The sequence below is a fragment of the Papio anubis genome, chromosome 1, assembly GCF_008728515.1.
Source record: "Papio anubis isolate 15944 chromosome 1, Panubis1.0, whole genome shotgun sequence".
NCBI lineage: Eukaryota > Metazoa > Chordata > Mammalia > Primates > Cercopithecidae > Papio > Papio anubis.
The window spans coordinates 135,631,509-135,658,023 of record NC_044976.1 but is presented as its reverse complement, the minus strand read 5'-3'; the positions used below and the strand labels follow the sequence as shown (position 1 = coordinate 135,658,023).

General features: G+C 39.7%; 1 protein-coding gene across 4 annotated transcripts in view; it reads right to left on the bottom strand.

Annotated features, from left to right (window-relative positions):
- Positions 1-593: 593 nt before the first annotated feature.
- LIN9 (lin-9 DREAM MuvB core complex component) overlaps positions 594-26,515 on the bottom strand; it is an 87,039-nt gene continuing 61,117 nt past the window's right edge. For all 4 annotated transcript variants that reach the window (XM_009186317.4, XM_021926612.2, XM_021926616.2 and 1 more), the window contains 4 exons: positions 7,590-7,715; positions 2,062-2,241; positions 1,814-1,911; positions 594-1,325 (listed from right to left, as the gene is read on the bottom strand). In XM_009186317.4, coding sequence (XP_009184581.3) covers positions 1,220-1,325; positions 1,814-1,911; positions 2,062-2,241; positions 7,590-7,715 — 510 coding nt within the window. In that variant the 3' untranslated portion in view covers positions 594-1,219. The remainder of the gene's footprint in view (positions 1,326-1,813; positions 1,912-2,061; positions 2,242-7,589; positions 7,716-26,515) is intronic.

The following is a 26,515-nucleotide window of genomic DNA, read 5'->3' as shown; positions in this document are numbered from 1 at the left end:
AAATCTTTTTACTTTATAAATTGTGTACTGTTGGATTTTAACCAGTAATCTGGTTTAAAAGTTGTGCAAATAAACAAAAAAAAAATATGAAAATAGTGTGTTATCAGTCTTTTTTTTTTTTTTTTTTTAAATAAATCTCATAACAATGCACTTTTGACCTGAACTGACGGGAAGACATGCCAAATCCATTTGCAGAAATTTAGCATTTTGCACCTTTCTTCCTGTTCCTTCATTTTCTTTCAACAAACAGCAAAGGTTTCTTTTATATAAGTTATGATAAATTTTTTTTTTTTTTTTTTTTTTTTTTTTTGAGACGGAGTCTCGCGCTGTGTCACCCAGGCTGGAGTGCAGTGGCGCAATCTCGGCTCACTGCAAGCTCCGCCTCCCAGGTTCAGGCCATTCTCCTGCCTCAGCCTCCGAGTAGCTGGGACTACAGGCGCCCGCCACCACGCCCGGCTAGTTTTTTGTATTTTTAGTAGAGACGGGGTTTCACCATGTTAGCCAGGATGGTCTCGATCTCCTGACCTCGTGATCTGCCCGCCTCGGCCTCCCAAAGTGCTGGGATTACAGGCTTGAGCCACCGCGCCCGGCCAGTTATGATAAATTAAAATACTTATTATTATAAAATGATCTATAGAACCATGTCACATTGCAAGTATATATAACATATACTTGTATAGTCCACATTTCCCATCTATATTTCAGTGGCTTCCTTAAAACTAGGACTTCCCACACCTCATGATGTTATCTTTTGAAGACTGAGATGGTGATCAACTAAATCAAGTGGAGTTGTAATTTTCTGGATGGAATTTCCACACTGCCACCGACATGAACAAAAAGACCAGGTTTCTTCATACTCTCCATTGCAGCAGTTGTCTGCATGTGTTGCGGTGAATTCATGCACATTAAAAAAAATGGTCAATGTATTCTTCCACGAAATTATATTATGTTCAGATATTTCAGTTTAAAAATATTTGTGAATATAAACATATGTAACATAAGCAATGCTACTGCATCAGAATAATAAAAGAAAAATAAATATAATGCTGGTCAGCAATGCTGGTTTAAGAAGCAGTACAGTCTATTAAAATGCCTTATTTGGAGATTTAAATTTCCCTTGTTTTCCAGCAGTTAGGTTATTTGGTGTTGGAAGCCTATATAAAGGAAAAGAACTTCTCAAAAACAATGTCCCGTGCAGTTGGAATAATGAAATCTTTACTCAGTCTCTGTTGGTGTTATTTGCTGCAAAGGCATGTAAGTTTCCCATCTGGCTCAGGCCACTCTGAATATGTGCAACATGGATTTCTACATTATTCTGAAAGCAACTAAAGAAAGAAACATGGTTAACTACTTTATTTCAAAAAATTAAGAAATAATTTTTAAAAAAGGAAGAGCTGAATTTTAGTTAGGAAACAGCTATGATAAATCTTAGGGAAGGAATAAATCTCCTATAATACATTAGCCATAATTCTACTTCAGTAGTAGTTGAACAAACATGCTCTAAAGAAGCAAAGGAGCCATGTGGGGCTGGAAGGAGAAGATGAGCCTCTCACTGACTGGGGAAGCTCTACTTCTAAGCTGAACCTCCATGCTAACCCCAAACCTAAATACATCTCTTGATTTCTTTATATACAAAATCCATGTGAAATTTCTATTCTGTCAATAGGCTGGATATAAGTGAAAAGCTCTTAAAAATATATTTAATGGATAATAATATATGAGTACTTCACAAATATGCATAATTCTTAAAACCTGGACAGAAAATCACTATGAACTTCACATTAAAATGATTAGAGTGTACCTAACAAATTACCTGATATTAGAAGCATCTATTGTACTCTTGATATCATTTAATGAGTCTGTAAGTGATTTGAATTCAAAGGAATTCAGGTCTCCTCCTTCTGCTAGACACTAAAGGGAAAAAAGTTTCAAAATTTAATTGAATTATAGTTCAAATACAGTCATAAAATACCTGATAGAATCAATTAATTAATTTCTTAGCAACAAGTCAGCATGGGTTGCTTTGTGTCAAATTAAGAAAATATTTTCTCTAAGACTTACCTTAATTTGTAACAAAATAGCTGTAAGCCTGGAAATTAAGTCTGTCAGATTTTCATTTTCCACACAGGGCTGTCCTGTTGAGGAATTTGCATGCCGAACAATTTCCTGTGCTTCTTCCTCACACCTGCGTCTCATATCTGTTGGCTGATCTGCAGGCTGGAGCCCCTGGTCTGGAGCAAGCTGAATACAGATGATTGAAGCATGAGATGCATGTTCAAGAAGCCATGATTATTTCTGTATGTGTTTCTGCCCTCTTTTCAGATTTTAATTTTTATAAAACTAGCATTTAAACTAAAATGGTACTTTTACCTTACAAGTTTTTTTCTTTAACAGTTTCGGATTTATTTTCTATTTTTTGTAACTTTTAATTTTGATATAATTTCAAACTTCTAAAAAAAGTTAAAAGAATAAAACAAAGAACTCTTGATAACATTTACTCAGATTCACTGTTTATGTTTTACTACATTTGATCTGCCATTTGATCTCTGTGAATGTATAATTCTTCCCATTAGTAATTTAAGAATAAGTTGCAAACATTGTGCCTCATTACCTCTAATCAATCCAGTTTGTATTTCCTTGGTATTTTTGAAGAGTACGAGCCAATTATTTTGTGTAATATCCCCCAATGTGGGTTTGTCTGTTTCCTTATGATTAGACTGAAGTTACGCATTTTTGGGCAGAAATACTACAAACATGGTGCTGGGTTCTCTGGTATCTTTATTAGAAGGCACGTGATGTTGACCTGTCCCATTACTGGTGATGTTCTCTTTGATCAATTGGTAAGTGTCTGCCAGATTTCCCTACAGTAAAGGATTTCCTTTTTGTAAGTACTAAGTAGTTGTGAAGAGATACTTTGAGGCTATGTAAACATCCTATTTGTCATCAAACTTCTACCTACCAATTTTAGCATCTGTTGATGATTCTTGTCTATATCAATTATTACTATGATGGTTGCAAAATGGTGTTTTTCTCACCCTTAACACTGCTTCTGTATTTATTAGCTGGCATTTTACTACAAAGTAGTTTCCCTTAAAAAATGAATTAGTATGAACCCATACTGATATGACTTTTATTCTATGGGTTATAATCTCTTACTATATCTATTTATTCTGAAGCTCAAATTGTCCCAGATTTGGCCAGTGGGAACCCTGTCAAGCTGGCTCTTTTTGACACGTCCCCATAATTTGGGGGCACATTTTACTTCCTTGGCATGATAAGGTGGGCCAGGCTCATCTTCTTTCTCTGCCCCAGGTCTGGAATCAGTCTCTTTTTCAAGGAGTCCTGCTTTTTAAAATTGGAGAACAGAGTTGAGACCAAGATCTGGGTCTAGGTGTGTTCTTTGCTATTAGGGTGTATTGCTTTTGGCCCTCTCAGCAGACATATACACTCACTTATACTTGTATCATAAAGATAAAATAAACCATGAATTCATACTGATTCCCCCTATTCCCATCTAATGCCACAGGGTTCACTCTAGTCTTCTCCCTCTTCATAACTGCCTTCTTCAACAGTGAGAAACCTGGCTTCCATTATCCTCAATTTTTTTTTTTTTTTGAGACAGTCTCACTCTGTTGCCCAGGCTAGAGTGCAGTGGTGCGATCTCAGCTCACTGCAACCTCTGCCTCCCAAGTTCAATATACTTACTTGCTTCTTTGCTGTCCTAGAGTACACAGTAAGAGTTTCAGAACTGCTGCTGGGCGTGGTGGCTCATGCCTGTAATCCCAGTACTTTGGGAGGCCAAGGTGGGTGGATCACCTAAGGTTAGGAGTTCAAGACCGGCCTGGCCAACACGGTGAAACCCCGTCTCTACTAAAAATATAAAAATTAGCTGGGCATGGTGGCACGTGCCTATAATAACAGCTACTGGGGAGGCTGAGGCAGGAGAATCGCTTGAACCTGGAAGGCGGAGGTTGCAGTGAACCGAGATTGCGCCATTGCACTCCAGCCTGGTGGACAAGAGCGAAAATCCATCTCAAAAAAAAGAAAAAAAAAAAAAAGGGAGAGTGTTTTGGATTTAGGATTTTTTAAAATTTTAGAATATTTGTATTATACTTACTGGTTGAGTATCCCAAATACAAAACTCCAAAATCCGAAATGCTCCAGTGAGCATTTCCTTTGAGTTTCACTTTGGCACTCAAAAAATTTTGGACTTTGAAGCATTTCAGACTTGGGATGCTCAACCTATGCTATGTTCAAGCTATCTGAATCAGTTTTTATCCCCTTCAGTAACAGTAAGTTAATGTCACTCCTTTGAAATACTGTTAGGTTCATTTATTTCTGTTTGTACTACACTTTAGAGTTTACTTGTATTTGTTGGGGAAACGAACACTCAAAAAAATGTCATTCCTTCTTACTCATCAACTCCTACCCCATTCCCAAATTAGTTTCTAATATATCCTTTCTGTGTTTCCTTTTGAAAAATTAAGCTGATACATATATATAGTATTTCCACTTATTTCCTACTCCAAAGGTAATATACTTTGGAATATGTATGTGTATTTTTGTATTTGCTTTTTGCATCTAATAACACATCCTGGAAATCACTCCATATCAGTAAAGTAGAGAGCTTCCTCTCTTACAGCAGCATAATATTCAATTGTGTGGATGTACCATAAATAGTTTCCTATGTGTGGGCATTTATGTTTATTTCTAACATTTTATAATTACCAATACTGCTTCAATGAATAACTGTATCCTCTAATACTTTTGTAAAATTTAAATTGAAGCACACATAAATACATAAAAGTACACAAATCATGAAGTGTACAGGCTAATGAGTTTTCACAAATCAAACATTCTCAAAAATGAGAAGTCAGCAACTAGATTAGGAACCAGAATACTACCAATGCCCCAGACCCCCTGATAATGCCATCTTCCAGTACCACCTCCCTCAGGAACCACCATCTTGACTTCTAGCATCAGAGGTTAGCTTTTCAGTTTTATAAAAATGTAATCATACATTATATATTCTCTTGTGTCTGACTTTATTTGTTCAACATTGTATTTGTGAGATCCATCCATGGCGCTGAGTTGTAGTTGAGTTCTTTCATTCTCACTGCTGGGTAGCATTTCCATTGTGTAATTATACCATGTTTATCATTCAATTGTAGTACTGATGGGTATTTGGGTAGTTTGTGATTTCTGGCTATAATGAACAGTGATGCTATGAATATTCTAGTATATGTATTTTGGTAAATACATGTTGATGTATCTTTTTGGTATATATTGAGAAGTAGAATTGCTTAGTCATGGTGTACTCTCTGATATGTTCTTTATTACTATAACTTCTATATTGTAGTTCCTTAAGAGTTTTGAGAGGATTACATCACTTTACTTCATTAGGAAAGGAGCCTATCACAAATGGCCTTGGGTACTACAAAAAGATTGATGAGCAACCCATTTCTGCATGTACCATCGGCTTTGTTATGTGTCATCCTGGACTGCATAGTCTGCATGTCTTGTGAATAGCTGCTAGTCTAGGGGAGAAAATCTATTTACTAATACAATGCATATTGTTATGTGGATGACTGACAACTATTAGGAAAATAAGCCAACTGTTTAAAAATCTGATACTGCTGGGCGCAGTGGCTCACGCTTATAATCCTAGCACTTTGGGAGGCTGAAGCAGGCAGATCACCTGAGGTCGGGAGTTTGAGACCAGCCTCACCAACATGGAGAAACCCCGTCTCTACTAAAAATATACAATTAGCTGGGTATGGTAACGTATGCCTGTAATCCCAGCTACTTGGGAGGCTGAGGCAGGAGAATCATTTGAACCCGGGAGGCGGAGGTTGCAGTGGGCCAAGACTGTGCCACTGCACTCCAGCCTGGGCAACAAGGGTGAACCTCTGTCTCAAAAAAAAAAAAAAAAATCTGATATCACGGCTGGGCATGGTGGTTCACGTCTGTAATCCCAGCACTTTGGGAGGCCGAGGAGGGCGGATCACTTAAGGTCAGGAGTTTGAGACCAGCCTGGCCTATAATATGGTAAAACCCCATCTCCACTAAAAATACAAACAAATTAGCCATGGTGGTGCACAGCTGTAGTCCCAGCTACTCAGGAGGCTGAGGCAGGAGAATCACTTGAACCTGGGAGGCAGAGGTTCCAGTGAGCTGAGATTGTGCCATTGCACTCCAGCCTGGGCAAGAGAGTAAGACTCCGTCTCAAAACAAACAAACGAAAAAAGAATCTGATATCACAAAGAGATGGCTTTCCTGGAAACACACAACCTCAAAGTATGCAAATGCAGGAGCATTTTAAACTCACCTGAATCATTTTAATTCTTACTCTGTAGTAGGAAACTCAATTGTTGAACCACTCTCATATAATCACATGTGAATGAAAATTCACAAATAACCCTGTTATCTATGTATTTGAAATTCAAGAATTCATAGTTCTAATGCTAATTTAAGGTTTAAAAGAGAAGGCAACAAAATTGTATAGCCAGCATGATCAGAACTTTATGAGAAAAAGCATGTATTGTTTAAAACAAAACAAAACAAAACACCAAAAAAGACTAAGGAGAAATAGACCAAAATTTGCTCTTTGGGGCTGGGCACAGTGGCTCATGCCTATATCTCAGTACTTTGGAAGGCCAAGGTAGGAGGATCGCTTGAGCCCACGAGTTTGAGACCAGCCTGGGCAACATAGCAAGACTTCATCTCTACAAAAATAAACTGGGCATGTTGTGCACCTGTGGTTCCAGCTACTCAGGAGGCTGAGGTTGGGGGATAGCTTGAGCCTGGGGAAGTTGAGGCTGTAGTTCACCAAGATTGCAAGACTGTACCACTGTACTCCAGCCTGGTCAACAGAGCAAGACCCTGTCTCAAAAAAAAAAAAAAAAAAAAAAAAAAGAAAGAAAGAAAAAGAAACAACAACAAAATTTGGTCTCTGGGGTAGTGGAATTAAGAATAATTAGTTTTCTGGATTTTTCCAAAGTTTTTTGGAGGGCCTTATTTGTATCTTGAACCAAAAAACTCAAAATTGACAGCTTTCTATGTATAAAGCACTCTTCAACACTGATGCTGGGAGGAGTAAGAAACTTCATATAATACAGTTTTGCTAAAGGACTTTATGAAGATATTGGCTTGGTATGGATTTTCTAAAGTGTGAAGGTAAAAGGATTAAGCTTTAAATAACAATATGGAGGCCGGGCGCGGTGGCTCAAGCCTGTAATCCCAGCACTTTGGGAGGCCGAGACGGGCGGATCACGAGGTCGGGAGATCGAGACCATCCTAGCTAACACGGTGAAACCCCGTCTCTACTAAAAAAATACAAAAAACTAGCCGGGCGAGGTGGTGGGCGCCTGTAGTCCCAGCTACTCAGGAGGCTGAGGCAGGAGAATGGCGTGAACCCGGGAGGCGGAGCTTGCAGTGAGCAAGCTGAGATCCGGCCACTGCACTCCAGCCTGGGCGACAGAGCCAGACTCCGTCTCAAAAAAAAAAAAATTAAATAAATAAATAAAATAAAATAAAATAAATAAATAAATAAATAAAAATATGGAGGGAAATCTATACATATCACTTACCTCATAGCAATACTGTTGAACTTTATGCAAAACTTTGTTTAGGTCCTTGTTCAGCTGTTCAAGCTCTAGAACAATTGTTGCATATCTCCGCTGAAATTCAATGCTGATGGGCATGGAATATGATTTCTGAGAAGAGAGAAAAATCAGATCGTGGTAAGAGTTTGTTTTTTAGCAATGCAATTTCAATGATCTAAAAGATTTGACTTATCTAAAAAGCAAACTAAAGGTTATTAAATTTGTTCTAATTGTTATAGTTCTTGTCTGTGATAATGGTATTGTTATTTAGGAGACTGTCCTTGTTCATTGGAGCACCATGATGTCTGCCATTTGCTTTTTTGAAAAGGAGATCTTCTATAGAGATAAATTAAACGGAGCAAAATGTTAATTGATAAACATGTATGCGATGTTCGTTATATTCATCTTTCAACTTTTTCATAGGATCGTTAGTTGTTAAATCGTATGTCCTCATTTGAAGCATTCTAGTTATTTAAACCAATTGATGCCGTACCTGGAATCAATTCAGTATAGCATAATGGTTTAAGAGCATGGGTGTTAGAATCAGATTATATATGTTCAAATTCCACCTCTATCACCATCTAGCTGTGTGATGTTAAGGAATTTCCTTAATCTCTCTGTGCCTCATGTTCCTCAACTGCAAAATGGGGATTATAAGAATATCTATCTAGTGAGGTTGTTGCAAAGATTAAATGAGGTAATACATGCTAGCACAATGCCTCCCACATAGAAAATGCTCAATGAATATTAACTTTTTATTGTGTCATCATTCCATATATGCTCCTTACCAAGGAGCATTATCAAATTATCCATTAACCAAAGTTAATGGACTTCGACGCCATTTCCTTCCCTCTCTTCACAGTACTTCCAATAAATTATACTCTCCATTTCATTCCTGCTAAAAATGCTGGCAATGAAACCTCTCTAGTCAAGGAAAATTTAACCACATTTCTTTTTTCAGAGGATTTCTGAAAAAGCACATTGTCATGTACTAAGGAAGCAAAATTGCTCCTTTTAATAAGTATAGGTAGGGAAAGAAAACTTTCCTAGACCTAGGGAGGAACTACTTTACATAGATTCCAAATCACAGAATTATAGACTGAGCTAACAGAAACCTCAGAGATCATCTAGTTAAGCCATACCATTTTACAGCGGAGAAAACTGAGGACTAGAAAAGTTAAATGACTTAACAGCACACACTATTAATGATGTGTTGATTACTTAATGATGACAACAACAGATATACTAAATAGAGCTGACTAATGTGCCATGCACTAAGTGTGGTTTTGTTGTTGTTTTGGGGATGGCGTCTTGCTATGTTGCCCAGGCTAGACTCGAACTCCTGGCCTGAAGCAATCCTCCTGCCTCAGCCTCCCAAGTAGCTGCGACTATAGGCATGTGCCACCACACCCAGCTTGTTCTAAGTTTTTTTTTTTTTTTTTTTCTGAGACAGGGTTTCACTCCCATCACCTAGGCTGGAGTGTAATGATGTGATCTCTGCTCACTACAACCTCTGCCTCCTGAGCTCAAGCAATCCTTCTGCCTCATCCTCTCGAGTAGGTGGGACTACAGGCACCAGCCACCACACCTGGCTAATTTTTGTATTTTTAGTGGAGATGGGGTTTCACCATGTTGGCCAGGCTGGTCTCAAACTCTGACCTCAAGTGATCCACCTGCCTTGGCCTCCCTAAGTGCTGGGATTACAGGCGTGAGCCACTGCGCCTGGCTTGTTTTGTTGTTTAGAGACAGGGTCTCACTCTGTTGCCCAGGCAGGACTGCAGTGCAGCCTCAAACTCCTGGACTCAAGGGATCCTCCTGTCTCAGCCTCCCAAGTAGCTTGGACTACACGCATGTGCCACTATGCCTGGCTAATGTTCTAAGTGTTTTTAAAGGATTTCATTGAATCCTCACAATAACCCTATGAGAAAGATATTATTGCTTATTGTCTCCCTTTTACATATGAGGCCCATGTACCACAGCCAGTAATTGGTAACCTTGTGGGATCTGAAGCCAGTTTGCATCAGTTAGAATTTCTCTGCTACTATGGATCTGAAGCAGTAAAAGAGAAAGAGGGGAGGGAATGCCACAGTGGGAGTAGGGAAGGGATAAGTTCCACATAGGCCTGGAATCATATCCAGGACATCCTACTTTTAGTTTACCATTGGTGCTTCCTGAATTGCTTCCTCTTCGTAAACCTCAGTTTTTGTGAAGTTAAAACCATTGGATCATCTGAAAGATTTTCTATAAGAAGGCAGGGATAATGCAGGACATGCTGAATTTAATTTCATTTCCTTGTTGGGAATTGGGGGTTACTGAGGACATAGTGTAATGTAAATTATAACTAAGTATTTGATCAAGCCTCTTCTCGGGGATAAGTGTATACTTTTGCAGACTCAGAACTAGTTAATCAAAATCAAAATCATTAAAAGCTCTGTATCTCTTAGAGCGAAATTGAGGGTGTCAAGTCTCTATCTTCATCTTTCGTGTTCAACATTTTAATGAATTAAAGATGTACAAAGGGGCCGGGCGCGGTGGCTCAAGCCTGTAATCCCAGCACTTTGGGAGGCCGAGACAGGCGGATCACAAGGTCAGGAGATCGAGACCATCCTGGCTAATACGGTGAAACCCCGTCTCCACTAAAAAATACAAAAAACTAGCCGGGCAAGGTGGCGGGCGCCTGTATTCCCAGCTGCTCGGGAGGCTGAGGCAGGAGAATGGCGTGAACCCAGGAGGCGGAGCTTGCAGTGAGCTGAGATCCGGCCACTGCACTCCAGCCCGGGCAACAGAGCGAGACTCCGTCTCAAAAAAAAAAAAAAAAAAAAAAAAAAAAAAAGATGTACAAAGGGTTTACATATACAGCATTACATCAAAATGTACAAAACTGGGAGATGGCTAATGCATTACAAAATGGAGTGATGTAACTGATGAACCATAAAAAAAAAACTCCAAAACTAAACAGATATATACTTCCCGTCAAAATTATCATCTGGTTATACCTCCAACTTCTAAAAATATTTTTGAGCCCCTGTTTTTGAAGCTGTTCTCAAAGTCTTTATCTTTTTGAATATCCCCCAATGATGGAAACAATTTCCCTTATCTTCTTAAACATCTAAATAATGAAGGGTTAATATAGAAGAATAAATGTACAAGAATGACCAAACCAATTTTGAAAGAGAAAGACAAATGGAGGTACTTGTACTGGTAGTTATCAAACAGTGTGGTATTGACATGGGAGACAAATACACCAATGGGAGAGAATGGTGGCCAGTCTTTATACTAAATTCCAACATATATGTATATGTACGCCTGGCACACATGCTTGTGTATGAATATATGTATATTAATGTTTGGAAATTTCATATATAATAAAGCTGGCCTTTCAAATCAGTGGGAAAGGAACTATTAATAAACTGGGACAATTATATATTTGAGGAAAAAAGTTAGGTCTTTACACTCAAATCATTCACAAAATTTTAGGATGTACTGAAGGTCTAAATATTAAAAGAAACTATACAAGTATCATGAGAAGACAGGAGAATATGTTTATGAATAAGAGGGAGAGAAGCTATTTTAAACAAGTTACAAAAACCAAAACCAGGAAAAGGAACAGGCTGATATACAGCTGACCCTCAGATAACACAGGTTTGAATGGTGCAGGTCCACTTACATTACTTACATGCAGATTTTTTAAAAATTAATTTTTGTAACGGCCCACCAGATCGTATACATGCACTTTTTCAAAAGTTACACTGGTGTGCCTACTTCTCCTGCCTTCCCTTCCATCTCCTCTACCTCTTCTGCCTCTGCCACCCCTGAGACAGCAAAACCAACCCCTCCACTTCCTCCTCCTCTTCAGCCTACTCAACGTGAAGATGACAAGGATGAAAACCTTTATGATCTATTCCCACTTAATGAATAGTGAATATGTTGTCTTTACCTTATGATTTTCTCAATAACATTTCCTTTTCTCTAGCTTACTTCATGTAAGGATACAGTATATAATGCATATATAAGATAGGTGCTCATCTACTATTTAGGTTATCAGTAAAGTTCCTGGTCAACAGTAGGCTATTAGTAGTTAAGTTTTGGGGGAGTCAAAAGCTGTATGTGGATTTTTGACTGCTGGCGGGGGTTGCATCCCTAACCTCCACGTTGTTTGAAGGTCAACTGTATTTGGCTACATCAAAATTTAAATTTTCTGTACTATAGTAACATGAGAAACAAATAATTTTGTTAACATTAATAGCCAATTAACACACAAAAAGATGCTTAATTCCACTAGTAGCCTTAGAAATACAAAATAAAACAATGACATTTATATTTCACCTATCAGACTGCTAACAATTTAAAGATCTTCTAACACTAGGATTGAAGAGAGTGATCTATATTTACTGATACTATAGAGTGAAAAGCAGAATGTTACATAGTATAAAATTTATTTAAAAATGTCTGCCCTTGGCCAGGCGTGGTGGCTCAGGCCTGTAATCCCTGCACTTTGGGAGGCCAAGGCGGGCAGATCACTTGAGGTCAGGAGTTTGAGACCAGCCTGGCCAACATGGTGAAACCCTATCTCTACTAAAAATACACAAAATTAGCTGGGCGTGGTGGTGCGTGCCTGTAATCCCAGCTACTTGGGAGGCTGAGGCAGGAGAATCGCTTGAACCCAGAAGATGGAGGTTGCAGTAAGCCAAGATTACACGACTGCTCTCCAGCCTAAGCAACAGAGCGAGACTCCATCTCAAAAAAAAAAAGGTCCCCTCCTCAAAAAAACCCAAAAGTATATATTGTTTAGGTATTTATACATAGAAAATAAATACAAAGAAAGAAAAACATACATCAAACTCAATAAGAATGGAAAATTTTTAAGAAAAGTACATTCATTTTATACATACACACACACAATTAAAATTATTATTATTATTTTTTGAGATGGAGTCTTGCTGTGTCGCCCAGGCTGGGGTGCAATGGCACAATTTTGGCTTACTGCAACCTCCACCTCCAAGGTTCAAGTGATTCTCCTGCCTCAGCCTCCTGAGTAGCTGGGGTTACAGGTGCGGGCTACTGCGCCAGAATAATTTTTGTATTTTTACTAGAGGCGGAGTTTTACCATGTTGGCCAGGCTGATCTCGAACTCCTGGCCTCAAGTGATCCACCCACCTCAGCCTCCCAAAGTGCTGGGATTACAAGCATAAGCCACCGTGCCTGGCCTAAAAATAACTTTTGGAGGCCGAGGCAGGTGGATCACTTGAGGCCAGGAGTTAAAGTAACAGCCTGGCCAACATGGTGAAACCCCGTCTCTACCAAAAATACAAAAAACTAGCCGGGCATAGTGGCGCATGCCTGTAATCCCAGCTACTCGGGAGACTGAGGCAGGAGAATCGCTTGAACCTGGGAGGCAGAGGTTGCAGTGAGCCGAGATCGTGCCTCTCCACTCCAGCCTGGGTGACAAAGTGAGACTCCGTCTCAAAAAGTAAATACATAAATAAAATAAAAACAAGTCAAAAATATGACATTCAATTAGGCCTGCATGAATAAGGTGAGGCATTTGAACCATTAGAAATAACTAATACATTCTGATAAAAAAACCAGGTATGATCACAAAGTAATGAAAGATTTTCTTGTGTGGCTTACAGGTTCATGTTGAAGGCAGTCTGTAAACATATAAGCTTATAGGGGACAAGATGGAAAATACTAGATTTAGCAGTTCAAGATCAAGGGTATGGATTTATTTGACTAGTCCTCTACAGATGTTCGTTTAAGCATTTACAATTTTTTTGCTATTACAAACAATGCTGTGATGAACATCCTTGTATGCACATCTTCAGAATGGTACTCTAAAAGTAAAATTTCTGGCCCATCATTATGGCCAAGCTGCCTTCCAAAAAGACTTCAATTAACTTATATTCCCACCTAGAGTGTATAAATGTGCTCACTTCTTCACCCATTCGCTAATGCTTTATTTGGAATATTTACAAATCTGATGGGAAGACTAGTAATATTTAGTCTGAATAAGAATAGAAGATGGTAGAAATGTAGGTTGTCTTCAAATAATTTACTTTTTTCTTTTGTTTTACATGCACAGATTGTGTAATGATCAAGTCAAGAGTATTTGGGTATTACCTTGAGAAACAAGGGAGCTTGCAATGTACCTTAATACTACTAACAATAAAGTTGGAGATATAACCAGATGATAATTTTGAAGGGGATTATATATCCATATATCCGTTTTGTTTTAGAGTTTCTTCATGGTCCATTAGTCACATCACTCTATTTTGTAACATGTTAGCTATCTCTCAACTCTACCTTTTTTTTTTTTGAGATGGAATCTCACTCTGTCACTCAGGTTGGAGTGCAGTGGCGTGATCTCAGCTCACTGTAACCTCCACCTCCTGGGTTCAAGTGATTCTTCTGCTTCAGTCTCCCGAGTAGCTAGGATTATAGGCGTGTGCCAACACGCCTGGTTACTTTTTGTATTTTTAGTAGAGACAGGGTTTCACCATGTTGGCCAGGCTGGTCTCCAACTCCTAACCTCAAGTGATCTGCCCACTTCAGCCTCCCAAAGTGCTGGGATTACAGGCATGAGCCACCATGCCCAGCTATTTTGTACATTTTTATGTATACTGTATATGAAAACCCTTTGTACATTTTTAAGTGATTCATTACAATATTGAACACAAAAGATGTAGAGACTCTAATACTCTCAAAAAAAATTCTCTGTAGGAGATACTGAGTATTTAATAATTTTGATTAACTAGTTGAGTCTGCAAAAGTATACATGTATCCCCAAGAAGAGGCTTGATCAAATGCTTAGTTATGATTTATGTTACCCTATGTCGTCGGTAACCCCCAATTCCCATTTGAAAAGATAATCCCAATCTGAAAGACAAATACCTCATATTCTTACTCATGTGGGAGCTAAAAAAACATGAATTCATGGAGATAGAGAGTAGAATGATAGATAACAGAGGGTGGGAGGGAGAGTATTACCCAAAATACTCTGACTTGATCATTACACAATCTATGTATGTAAATACTCAAGGTAATACCATTATCTCTATGTGACTAAAATATTTAAAATCCTATTTTGAAATATACATTTTTGCTAACTATAGTCACTCTAGTCTGCTATCAAACATTAGAACTTACTTATTCTGTTTGAAACTATTCAACAACCTCTCTTCATTTCCTCCTCATACCTTCTGGTTTCTATCACTCTACTCTCCATCTCCATGACTTCAAGTTTTTTTTTAGTTCTCACATGAGTAAGAATATGAGGTATTTGTTTTTCTTTGCCTGGGTTATTGCACTTAAAATAACGATCTCCAGTTTCATCCAGGTTGCTGCAAATGACAGGATTTCATTATTTCTTATGGCGGAATAGTATTCTATTTCTTGATCCATTTATCCATTGATGGACACTTAGGCTGACTGCACTTCTTTGCTATTGTAAATAGTGCTATTATAAACATGTGAATACAGGCATCCCTTTGATATACTGATTTTCTTTTCCTTTGGATAGACACCCAGTACTGGGACTGCTGGATCGTATGGTGGTTCTTAGTTGAGAAATCTCCATATGTTGTACATAGTGATTGTACTAATTTGTATTCCCACCAACAGTATGTAAGAGGTCCCTTTTCTCCACATCCTTGCCAGCATCAGTTATTTTTTGCCTTTTTAATAACAGCCATCCTAACTGGGGTAAGATGATATCTCATTGTGGCTTTGATTTGCATTTTCCTGATGATGAGTGATGTTGAGCATTTTTTCACACACTTGTTGGCCATCTGTATGTCTTCTTTTGAGAACTGTCTATTCGTGTCCTTGCTCACTTTTTAATGGATTTACTATTACTTTTATTGTTATTTTACTTGTATATTCTGGATATCAGTCCCTTGTTGCATGAATAGTTTATACTTTCTCCCATTCAACTGGCTGTCTCTTCACTCTGTTGTTTTCTTTAATGTGCAGATTTTTAAGTTTAAAATAGGACCATTTGTCTATTTTTGTTTTAGTTGACAGTGCTTTTGAGGTCTTAGTCTTAAAATCTTTGCCTGAACCAATGTCCTGAAGGGTTTTCCTTATGTTCTATTCTATTATGGTTGTAGCTTCAGATTTTTTGTTTAAGCCTTTAATCCCTCTTGAGTTTTGCATATGAGATAGGGATCCAGTTTCATTCTTCTTCATATGGATTTCTGATTTTCCCAGCACCATTTATTGAAGAGGGTATCTTCCTCAGCACATGTATGTTCTTGGCACCTCTGTCAAAAATCAGTTGGCTAAACATAAGTAGATGTATTTCTATGTTCTCTACTCTCTTCTGTTGGTCTATGTGTCTATTTTCATACCAGTATCATGCTGTTTTGGTTACTATAACTTTGTAATATAATTTGAAGTCAGATAGTGTGATGTTTCCAGATTTGTTCTTTTTGCTCAGAATTGATTTGGCTATTCTGGCTCTTTTTTGTTTCAAAATGAATTTTAGGATTGTTTTTTCTATTTCTGTAAAAATAACATTGGTATTTTGATAGGGATTTAATGGAATCTGTATATTGCTTTGGGCACTATGGTCATTTTAACGATAGTCTTCCAATCCATGAGCATGAGATGTCTTTCCATTTATTTGTGTTATGGTCATTTTAATGATATTAATTCTTCTAATCCGTGACCATGAGATGTCTTTCCATTTGTTTGTGTCCTCTTCAATTTATTTCATCAGTGCGTTTCCTTGTAGAGATCTTTCACCTCCTTGGTTAAATTGATTCCCAGGTATTTAATTTTCTGGCCAGGGGTGGTGCCTCACACCTGTAATCCTAGCACTTTGGGAGGCTGAGGTGGGTGGATCACCTGAGGTCAGGAGTTTGAGACCTGCCTGACCAACATGGAGAAACCCCATCTCTACTAAAAATACAAAAATTAGCCAGGCATGGTGGCGCATACCTGTAATCCCAGCTACTCGGGAGGCTGAGGCAGGAGAATCGCTTGAACCCAGGAGACGGAGGTTGCAGTGAGCCGAGATCACGCCACTGCACTCCAGCAGCCTGGGCAACAAAAGCGAAACTCCGTCTCAAAAAAAAAAAAAAAAAATTTCTTTGTAGCTACTGTAAATGAAATTGCCTTCTTGATTTTTTGGCTACTTCATTACTGGTGTGTAGAAATGCTACTGATTTTTGTATGTTGATTTTTGTATCCAGCAACTTTACTGAATTTGCTTATCAGCTCTAAGAGTTTTTTGGTGCAGTCTTATGGTTTTACTAAATGTAAGATCACGTCATCTGCAAAGAGGGACAATTTGACTTCCTCTTTTCCAATTTCGATGGCTTTTCTTTCTTTCCCTTGCCTGATTGCTCTGGCTATGACTTCCATTACTTTGTTGAATAAGAGTGGTCAAAGCAGGTTCCAGTTCTTAGAGGAAAGGCTTTCAACTTTTCCCCATTCGGTATGTTAGCTGTGGGTTTGTTATCTATGGCTTTTATTATTTTGGGGTGTGTTCCTTCTATGCCTAGTTTGCTGACAGTTGCTTTTTTTTTTTTTTTAATCACAAAGGAATGTTGGATTTTATCAAATGCTTTTTCTGCATCTATTGGGATAATCATGTGGTTGTTGTCCTTCATTCTGTTGATGTGATGTACATGTTTATTGATTTACTTATGTTAAATCATCCTTGGATCCCTAGTATAGATCCCTCTTGATAATGGTGTACTATCTTTGTTATGATATGTTGAATTCAGTTTGCTAGTGTTTTATTAAGGATTTTTGTGTCTATGTTCATGAGTGACATTGGACTAGTTTTTTTAGTTGTGTCCGTATCTGGATTGGTATCAGGGTAATGCTGGCCTTGCAGAATGAGTTGGGGAGAATTCTCTCCTCTTCAATATTTTGGAATAGCTTAAGGATGACTGGTATTAGTTTTTTACATATCTGGTAGAATTTGGCCTGTATTCATGTGGTCCTGGGCTTTTCTTTGTTGGGGGGCTATTTTTATTACTGCCTCAATCTCACAAATTGTTAATGGTCTGTTCAGGTTTTCTGTTTCCTTCTGATTTAATCTTGATAGGCTGTTTGTGTCCAGGACTTCATCCACTCTCTCTAGGTTTTCCAGTTTGTTAGCATATAGTTATTCATAACAGTCTCTGATGATATTCGGTCTTTCAGTGGTACCGGTTGTAATGTCTTTTTTTCATTTCTGATTTTAGTTCTTTTCTTGGCTAGTATAGCTAGCAGTTTATACATTTTGTTTATTTTTTCAAAGAACCAACTTTTCATTGATCCTCTGTTTTATTTTGTTTAGTCTCTATTTTGTTTAGTTCTGCTCTGATCTTTGTTATGTTTTTCCCTCTGGTAATTCTGGGTTTGGCTTGTTCTTGCTTTTCTGGTTCCCTGAGGTGCATTATTGGATTGTCTACTGGAAATTTTGACTTTTTGGATATAGGCATTTATTGCTATAAACTTCCCTCTGAGTATTGATTTTGTTTTATTCCACAGGTATTGGTATGTTGTATTACCATTTTAAGATTTTTAAAAAATTTTCCATCATAATTTCTTCATGACTTAATGGTTGTCCAGGAGCATGTTGCTTAACTTCCATGTATTTGTATAGTTTCCAAAGTTCCTCTCAGTATTGTTTTCTAGTTTTATTCTATTGTGGTCTCAGAAGATACTGGATATGATTTTGATTTTTAAAAAATTTGTTGAGACTTGTTTTGTGCCTTAACATAGGGTCTATCCTGGAGAATATTCCATGTGCTGATAAGAATGTACATTCTGTAGTTGTTGGATAAAATGTTCTGTAAATGACTGTTAGATCCATATGGTCTAAAGTTGTTTAAATTCAATATATACATATATATATTTCTGAGACAAGAGTCTTGCTCTGTCACCCAGGCTGGAGTGCAGTGGTGCAATCTCGGCTCCCTGCAATCTCTGTCTCCTGGATTCAAGTGATTCTTCTGCCTCAGCCTTCCGAGCAGGTGGGACTACAGGCATGCGTCACCACGCCCAGCTAATTTTTTTTTTTTTGGTATTTTTAGTAGAGACGGGGTTTCACCATATTGGCCAGCCTGGTCTTGAACTCCTGACCTCGTGATCCACCCGCCTTGGCCTCCCAAAGTGCTGGGATTACAGGCGTGAGCCACTGCGCCTGGCCAAAATCCAGTATTTCTCATTAATTTTCTGTCTAGATGATCTGTTTAATGCTGAGTGGGGTGTTGAAGTTTCTCACTATTATTGCATTGGAGTTTATTATTATTATTATTATTATTATTATTATTATTATTATTATTTTCTCTTTCCCCATCATGAAATAGCTCTCTCTTTAGATCTAGTAATATGTGCTCCATGAATCTGGGTGCTACAATGTTGGGTGCACATATATTTAGAATTGCTATATACTCTGGCTGGATTGATTCCTTTATCACTACATTATATAATGACCTTGTATTTAAAAAAAACTTACTGACTTAAAGTTTGTTTTATCTGGTATAAAGTGTAGCCACTTCTGATTTCCATTTACATGGAATATCTTTTTTCATTCCTTTACTTTCAATCTATATGTGTCTATACAGATAAAGTGCATTTCTTTTTTTTTTTTTGAGATGGAATCTCGCTCTGTCGCCCAGGCTGGAGTGCAGTGGTGTGATCTCGGCTCACTGCAAGCTCTGCCTCCCGGATTCATGCTATTCTCCTGCCTCAGCCTCCCCAGTAGCTGGGACTACAGGCGCACACTGCCACACTCAGCTAATTTTTTGTATTTTTAGTAGAGACGGGATTTCACTGTGTTAGCCAGGATGGTCTTGATCTCCTGACCTCGTGATCCACCCGCCTCGGTCTCCCAAAGTGCTGGGATTACAGGCGTGAGCCACCACAAAGTGCATTTCTTATAAGCAGCATATACTTGGGTCATATTTGTTTTGAATACATTCAGCCAGTCTATACAAGGAGAGAATTTAATCCATTTACATTTCAGGTTATTGATTTGGGTGTTTTTGTTCCTATCATATTGTTATTTGCTGGTTGTTCTATATATTCTTTATTTCTTCTCTTAATGTTTGTCATTTTGGTCTGGTTGTTTTCTGTAGTGGTACCATTTGAGTCCTGTGTGCTTGCTTTACCAGTGTTTTATACTTCCATGTGTTTTCATGATGGTAAACACTTTCAGGTTTAGGATGCTCTTGAGCATTTCTTGTATGGTCAGTCTAGTGGAGATGAATTCCCTCAGCTTTTGCTTGTTTGGGAAAGCCTTTACTTCTTCATTTAAGAAGCATTAGTTTCTTTCAGCACTCTAGATATATTATCCCATTCTCTCCAGGCCTGTAAGGTTTCTGCTGAGTGATCTACTCTTAGTCTGATGGGGATTCTTTACAGGTAACTAGATGCTTTTATCTTGCTATTTTTGGAATTCCCTCGTCTTTGACTTTAGACAGTGTGACTATAACGTGATGTGAAGAAGTCCTTTTTGATTGTATCTATTTGGGGATCTCAGAGCTTTCTGTATCTGGATGTGTAAATCTATTGCTAGACTTGGGACGTTTTCCTCTATTATTTCATTAAATAGGTTTCCTAATCCTCTTGTTCTCTCTTCACCCTCTGGGACCCTAATAATTTGAATATTTGGTCACGTTATGGTGTCCCATATGTCATGAAGGTTTTGTTCACCTTTTTGGTTTTTTTTTCCGTTAGCCTGAATAGGTTATTTCGAAAGACTTGTCTTCAAGTTCCAAGATTCTTTCTTCTGCTGGATCTAGTCTATTGTTGAAGCGTTCTTTCTTCTTTTTTTTTGAGATGGAGTTTCGCTCTGTCACCAGGCTGAAGTGCAGTGGTGCAATCTCTGCTCACTGCAACCTCTGCCTCCCGGGTTCAAGTGATTCTCCTGCCTCAGCCTCCTGAGCAGCTGGAACTACAGACTCATGCCACCATGCCCAGCTAATTTTTGTATTTTCTAAGTAGAGATGGGGTTTCACCACATTGACCAGGATGGTCTCAATTTTTTGACCTCATGATCTACCCACCTCGGCCTCCCAAAGTGCTGGGATTACAGGCGTGAGCCACCACGCCCGGCGAAGCTTTCTAATACATTTTGTATTTCATTTAATGAATACTTCAGTTCCAGAATTTGTTTGTTTGGTTCTTAAAAAGTATATCTTTATGGTGAATTTATCATTCACATCCTGAACTGCTTTTCTAGTTCCTTTGTATTGTTTTTCAGAATTCTCTTCTCTCTCACTGAGCTTCTTTAGAATCAGTAATTTGATTTTTTTCCAGGATTTCAAGAATGTCTTTTTGATTGGAATCTGTTGCTGGAGAATTATTGTGTTCCTTTGGAGGTGTCATATTTCCTTGTTTTTAAATATTTCTTGTCCTTAAGTTGATATCTGTGCATCTGGGTATAACAGTTGCTTCTTCCAAGTTTTTTGAATTTGTTTTCTTTTTTTTCCTTCTTTTAGAGTTGAAATCTTCCTCTATCACCCAGGCTGGAGTGCAGGGGCACAATTACAGCTCACTGCAGCCCAAACTCTTGGGCTTGAGTGATCCTCCCACCTCAGCCTCCCAAGTAGCTAGGACTATAGGCATGAACCACCATGCTTGGCTAATGGTTTTTTTGAGAAGGAGTCTTGCTCTGTCACCCAGGCTGGAGTGCAGTGGTGCGATCTCGGCTCACTGCAAGCTCCGCCTCCCAGGTTCACGCCATTCTCCTGCCTCAGCCTCCAGAGTAGCTGGGACTACAGGCACCCACCACCATGCCCGGCTAATGTTTTGTAATTTTTTTTAGTAGAGACGGGGTTTCACCGTGTTAGCCAGGATGGTCTTGATCTCCTGACTCGTGATCCGCCCATCTCGGCCTCCCAAAGTGCTGGGATTACAGGCTTGAGACACCGCGCCCCGCCAGCTAATTTTTTAAAAAATCATTTTTATGGGCCAGGTGCGGTGGCTTACAACTGTAATCCCAGCACTTTGGGAGGCTGAGGTGGGCTAATTGCCTGAAGTTGGGAGTTTAGGACCTGCCTCACCAACATGGAGAAACCCTGTCTCCACTAAAAAAATACAAAATTAGCCAGGCATGGTGGTGCATGCCTGTAACCCCAGCTACTTGGGAGGCTGAGGCAGGAGAATCGCTTGAACCCGGGAGGCGGACATTGCAGTGAGCCAAGATTGCACCATTGCACTCCAGCCTAGGCAACAAGAGTGAAACTCTGGCTCAAAAGAAAAAAAAAATCATTTTTATAGAGATGGGGTGTCACTGTGTTACTTAGGCTGCTATTAAACTCTTGGTCTCAGGCAATCCTCCTGCCTTGGCCTCCCAAACTGTTGGGATTACAGGCATGAGTCACTGCACCTGGCTGAAATTGCTTTTGTAGGGGAGGACTTTTTCCTGAATATGTATCTATGGTATTGGTTGGGTGGGATACTTTGGCTTGATTTTGGATGCATGCAGCAGTGTAGTCTATTTCTTTGACTGTAAACAGCATTAATGGTATCTATGGCTTCCTCAGTAGTTCAGGGTAGAGTTATTTGTGGATGCTCTGGTGAAGTTTTGCAGAGGACTGGGATGCCACGTAGGTCGGTCTTTGGGCCCCAATGGTGGCAGTGGTGGGCTAAGCATGCCTGTCCTTGGATTCCAAGGTGGTGTATGCTGGCACTGATGTTAAGAGGTCCAGGCACGCCAATTCTTGTGGTTCCAGGTGGCTTACTGGATGCTGGTAGGGTAGTGGCAGCAGTAGGCTGGGTGGGTGGGCAGAATTTTGGGCCCTGAGGCAGCCAGTGTCACATGAACAATGACAATGACAGTGGCAAGATGACCTTCTAGGTCCCCAAGGACCCAGTAATACTGGTGTTGGCAGTGGCTGTGATGGGCTGGGTGGGCCAGTCTCCAGGTGTGCAGGTGGCATGTGCAGGTAGGTGCCAGCTGTGGTGGTAGTGGCTGGGGGGTAGGCCCAAACTCAGGCCCCTGGGAGGAGTGTTCAGGTACAAGTGGTGGTATACTGGGCTGGGCAACAGCCTGGCTGTTGGACTGTGTACTCTGGCACAAGGGGCAGGGGGACCGAAGCTGGGCTGAGCAGTCTTGTTCTCAGGCTCCCTGATGGTAAGGGCAGGTGCAACCAGTGGCAGGCAGGGGTGGGGCAATCCCCCAGGCCACCAGTGGAATGCTTGGGTGGGGAGCTGCCCTGCCACACTGGGGAGGGAGGCATTGCCTTCAATGGTGGGCAGCCTAGGCCAGTGGGTGCAGAACACGCATGCCGCTTGTACTTCAGCCCCTGCTGCCGTAGCCAGTCCCTGGTGCTTCAGTCCCTGGTGCTTCAGTCCCTGGTGCAGTAGCCCATGGTCAAATGCACGTAAACCCTAGGGGTAGCAGCCATTCTTCTCTTGCATCTCAGCTGTGGTGCCACTAGGTTCTGGGATAGTGCACAGTCTGTTGGGGCTGGGCTCTAAAATGGCACCTTGTTGTAGCTGCTTAGGTCTTAGGGAGCATGTGAGATGCAGTGCAAGCTTCCTCTCTGGAGCAGTGCTGTTGCACAAGATCCCGAAAGCTCTGTGTGTTAGTTTCAGGACCCATGAGAGTCAAGGGCTCTCCTGTGGCTAGGATTGCAGGAGCTGACAGTGGGAATGAGGACTTCTGAGGATCTCTTGTTTACACTTTCCCTGTATTGGGGAGTCTCTCTTGGCTCTCATCTGATCCCAGCCTAGCAGGCTGTCTCACTTTCTTCTTCCTTGCTTTAAATATTTCCTGTCACTTTTCTGCTGAATTCCAGTATTCTCTTTTGGATGATCTATTTGAAGTGTGATTATCTACTTACTATTTTGCTTCTTAGTGGAGGAGTTGAGTACAAAAATGCCTATAGTCAGTCATCTTGAAGCCTCCCATCATATTCTCCAAATATCTTAATAGTTACCACATAGAAGATGTAGCAGACTTATTAAAACTGTTTCAGAAAGTAAAACTAGGATCAATGAAGGAAAGCTACTGAGTCAACATTAAGAGTAAACAGTGAGTTAGGTCACTTTCTTCTTTAGCTTTGGGAAATTTTCTTCTATCGTTGTTTTGATAACTCCCCTCCCCTCTATTTTCTCTGCTCCATTTGTGGGTACCCTATTGGCTGAATGTTGGACAATGGAATTGGTACTCTCTGTTTCTTAATTTTTCTCTCAGATTTTCCATCTCTGGCTTTCAATAGTATGTTCTGAGAGAGCTCAACCTTTTCTTCTTAATCTTCTCTTGAAGATAATTTTAATTTTTTTTGGAACAGAAAATACATTTGCATGGTTTAAAATTCAAAAATTAGGTCTCCCCCTAATGCCACTTACTTATTCTCTTCTCTTTAGAAGTAATCAGTATTAAAAAAAAAAAAAAAAAAAAAAAGAAGTAATCAGTGTTACCAGTTTCTTAAGCATCTTTCCAGAGATAGTCTATTTACACACAACAAAAAAGGCACATATTTCCTCCTGAATCCACCCTTCCTTTTCCAAATGAATGGGAATGTATCATAAACATGCTCAGCACTTTCATCTTCTCACTTGAAATCTTCAGGTTTGTTCAAGTGAGCTTCCCTGTTACAGGGTGTTACACTATATAAATATATTACACATGTAACCAGTTCCTTATTATGTTTTATTTTTAAAATTTATTTTAAAACCTTTTTTTTTTTTTTGAGATGGAGTCTTGCTCTGTCACCCAAGCTGAAGTGCAGTGGCATGATCACAGCTTACTGCAACCTCTGCCTCCCGGATTCAAGCAATTCTCCTGCCTCAGCCTTCTGGGTAGCTGGGATTACAGGTGCACGCCACCACGCCTGGCTAATTTTTGTATTTTTAGTAGAGATGGGGTTTCACCATGTTGGCCTGACCTCGTGATCCACCCACCTCAGCCTCCCAAAGTGCCAGGATTACACGCATAAGCCACCGTGCCAAGCCAAAAAACTATTATTATTATTATTTTTAGAGATAGGATATTGCTCTATTGCCCAAGCTAGAGTACGGTGGTACGATCACAGCTCACTGCAACCTCAAACTCCTGGGCTCAAGCAATCCTCCTGCTTCGGTCTCCTGAGTAGCTGAGACTACAAGCATCCGCAACCGTGCTTGGCTAATTTCCTAAACATTTTTGTAGAGACAGGGTCTCACTATGTTGCCCAGGCTGGTCTTGAACTCCTGGCCTCAGGCAATCTTCCTACCTTAATCTCCCAAATTAGCTCCTTCTCGATGAACATTCAGATTGTTTTTAACCTTCAGATCTTGCAAACATGCTGCAATGAACGTGTAGTCATTTTGGACAAAGGCAAACATATGTGTGGAAGTTTCCAGGAGTGCTACTGCTAAATCAAAAGACTTGAGCATTTTAAATCTTGACAGATATTGCCGAAGCACCTGTAGGGGCCAGAGGGACTTCCCCTTCACCTTCTGAAGGCTCACTGAAAATCACTGACAAAAGAGAGACTAATAGGAAAAAAGGCATACACATTTATTTGGTTATAACTTTATGTGACGCCAGAGTCTTCAGAATGAAAAATACAAAATACACTGTCAATTTTTGTGCTTAGGTTCACAAAGCATATGGACAGTGGTATGGAAATATGATTGGACACAGGAGGCTAAGGCACAAGAATTGCTTGAGCCCAGGAGTTGGAGGCTGCAGTGAGCTGAGGTTGCACCACTGCACTCCAGCCTAGGCAACAGAGCAAGACTCTGTCTCCAAAAAAAGAAAAGAAAAGAACAAAAAAAGAAATATGATTGGACAAACAGGGTATGATCTAATGCTAACAAAGTAGGGAAATCCAAGTAAGGCCTGTCTAGATTTCTCTTGGCCTCTCTCTGCAGCAATCCTTCCTATGGGTATGAGGCAGAATCCTGTCTGGAATGGGGGTCTTATGACCTATAGTCAAAGTAGATCAAATAATTTCTTTATGACCAATTTTTACACACAAAGGTGACGGGCAAGCTGGAGTAATATTCTCAGATTTTATATAAGGCTGGCTTCTGGGAAAAGGAGTTCTTGTTTCTATGACCTGCTTTGGGGAAGAGGGATTCTGGTTTCTACAGTTAGCCTCAGAAGAAAATGAGAGATCAAAGATAGGTGGGCAAAAAAAGGTCAGAGAGAGCTGCTCCCGAGGCCTTCATTTCGGGGTATCATTTTCTGAGACCCTGTACACCCTTCATAAAAAATGTACTAATTTATGTGTAAGAATGCCTACTTGTCCACATCCTCACCAATACAGTGTTCTGTTAAAGTTTCTTAGTTCTGCCAGTCGCATACTTTTTTTTTTTTTTTTTTTCAAGAAACAGGGTCGCATTCTGTCACCCAGAATGGAGTTCAGTGATATCATTCTAGCTCACCACAGCCTCAAACTTCTGGGCTGAAGCAATCCTCCTCCATCAGTCTCCTGAGTAGCTGGGACTATACCATGCCTGGCTAATTTTTCTAAAAAATATTTTTTTTTTTTTTTTTTTTGAGACAGTCTTGCTCTGTTGCCCAGGCTGGAGTGCAGTGGCATGGAGTGCAGTGGCAACCTCTGCTTCCTGGGTTAAAGTGATTCTCTTGCCTCAGCCTCCTGCATAGCTGGGATTACAGGCATGTGCCACCATGCCCGGCTAATTTTTGTATTTTTAGTAGAAACAGGGTTTGGCCATGTTGGCCAGGCTAGTCTCAAACTCCTGGCCTCAAGCAATCCAATGGCATGAACCATTATACCCAGCCCCAATTAAACATTTTTATTGTTCCATTTCCCATCTACTTCCCCCTAACTAGCTTGATATTCATCTTTTACTATTCTTTTAATAGGTTCCTTAGAGATTAAAATGTCATCCATCTTTGATTTATCTAGGCCTATATGTATATACACCCCTACCCTGACCAACAGGCAATTATAGTGTATTTTAATTCTCTCTATACTTTAAGTGCCACAAGAATTATTTAATGTGTC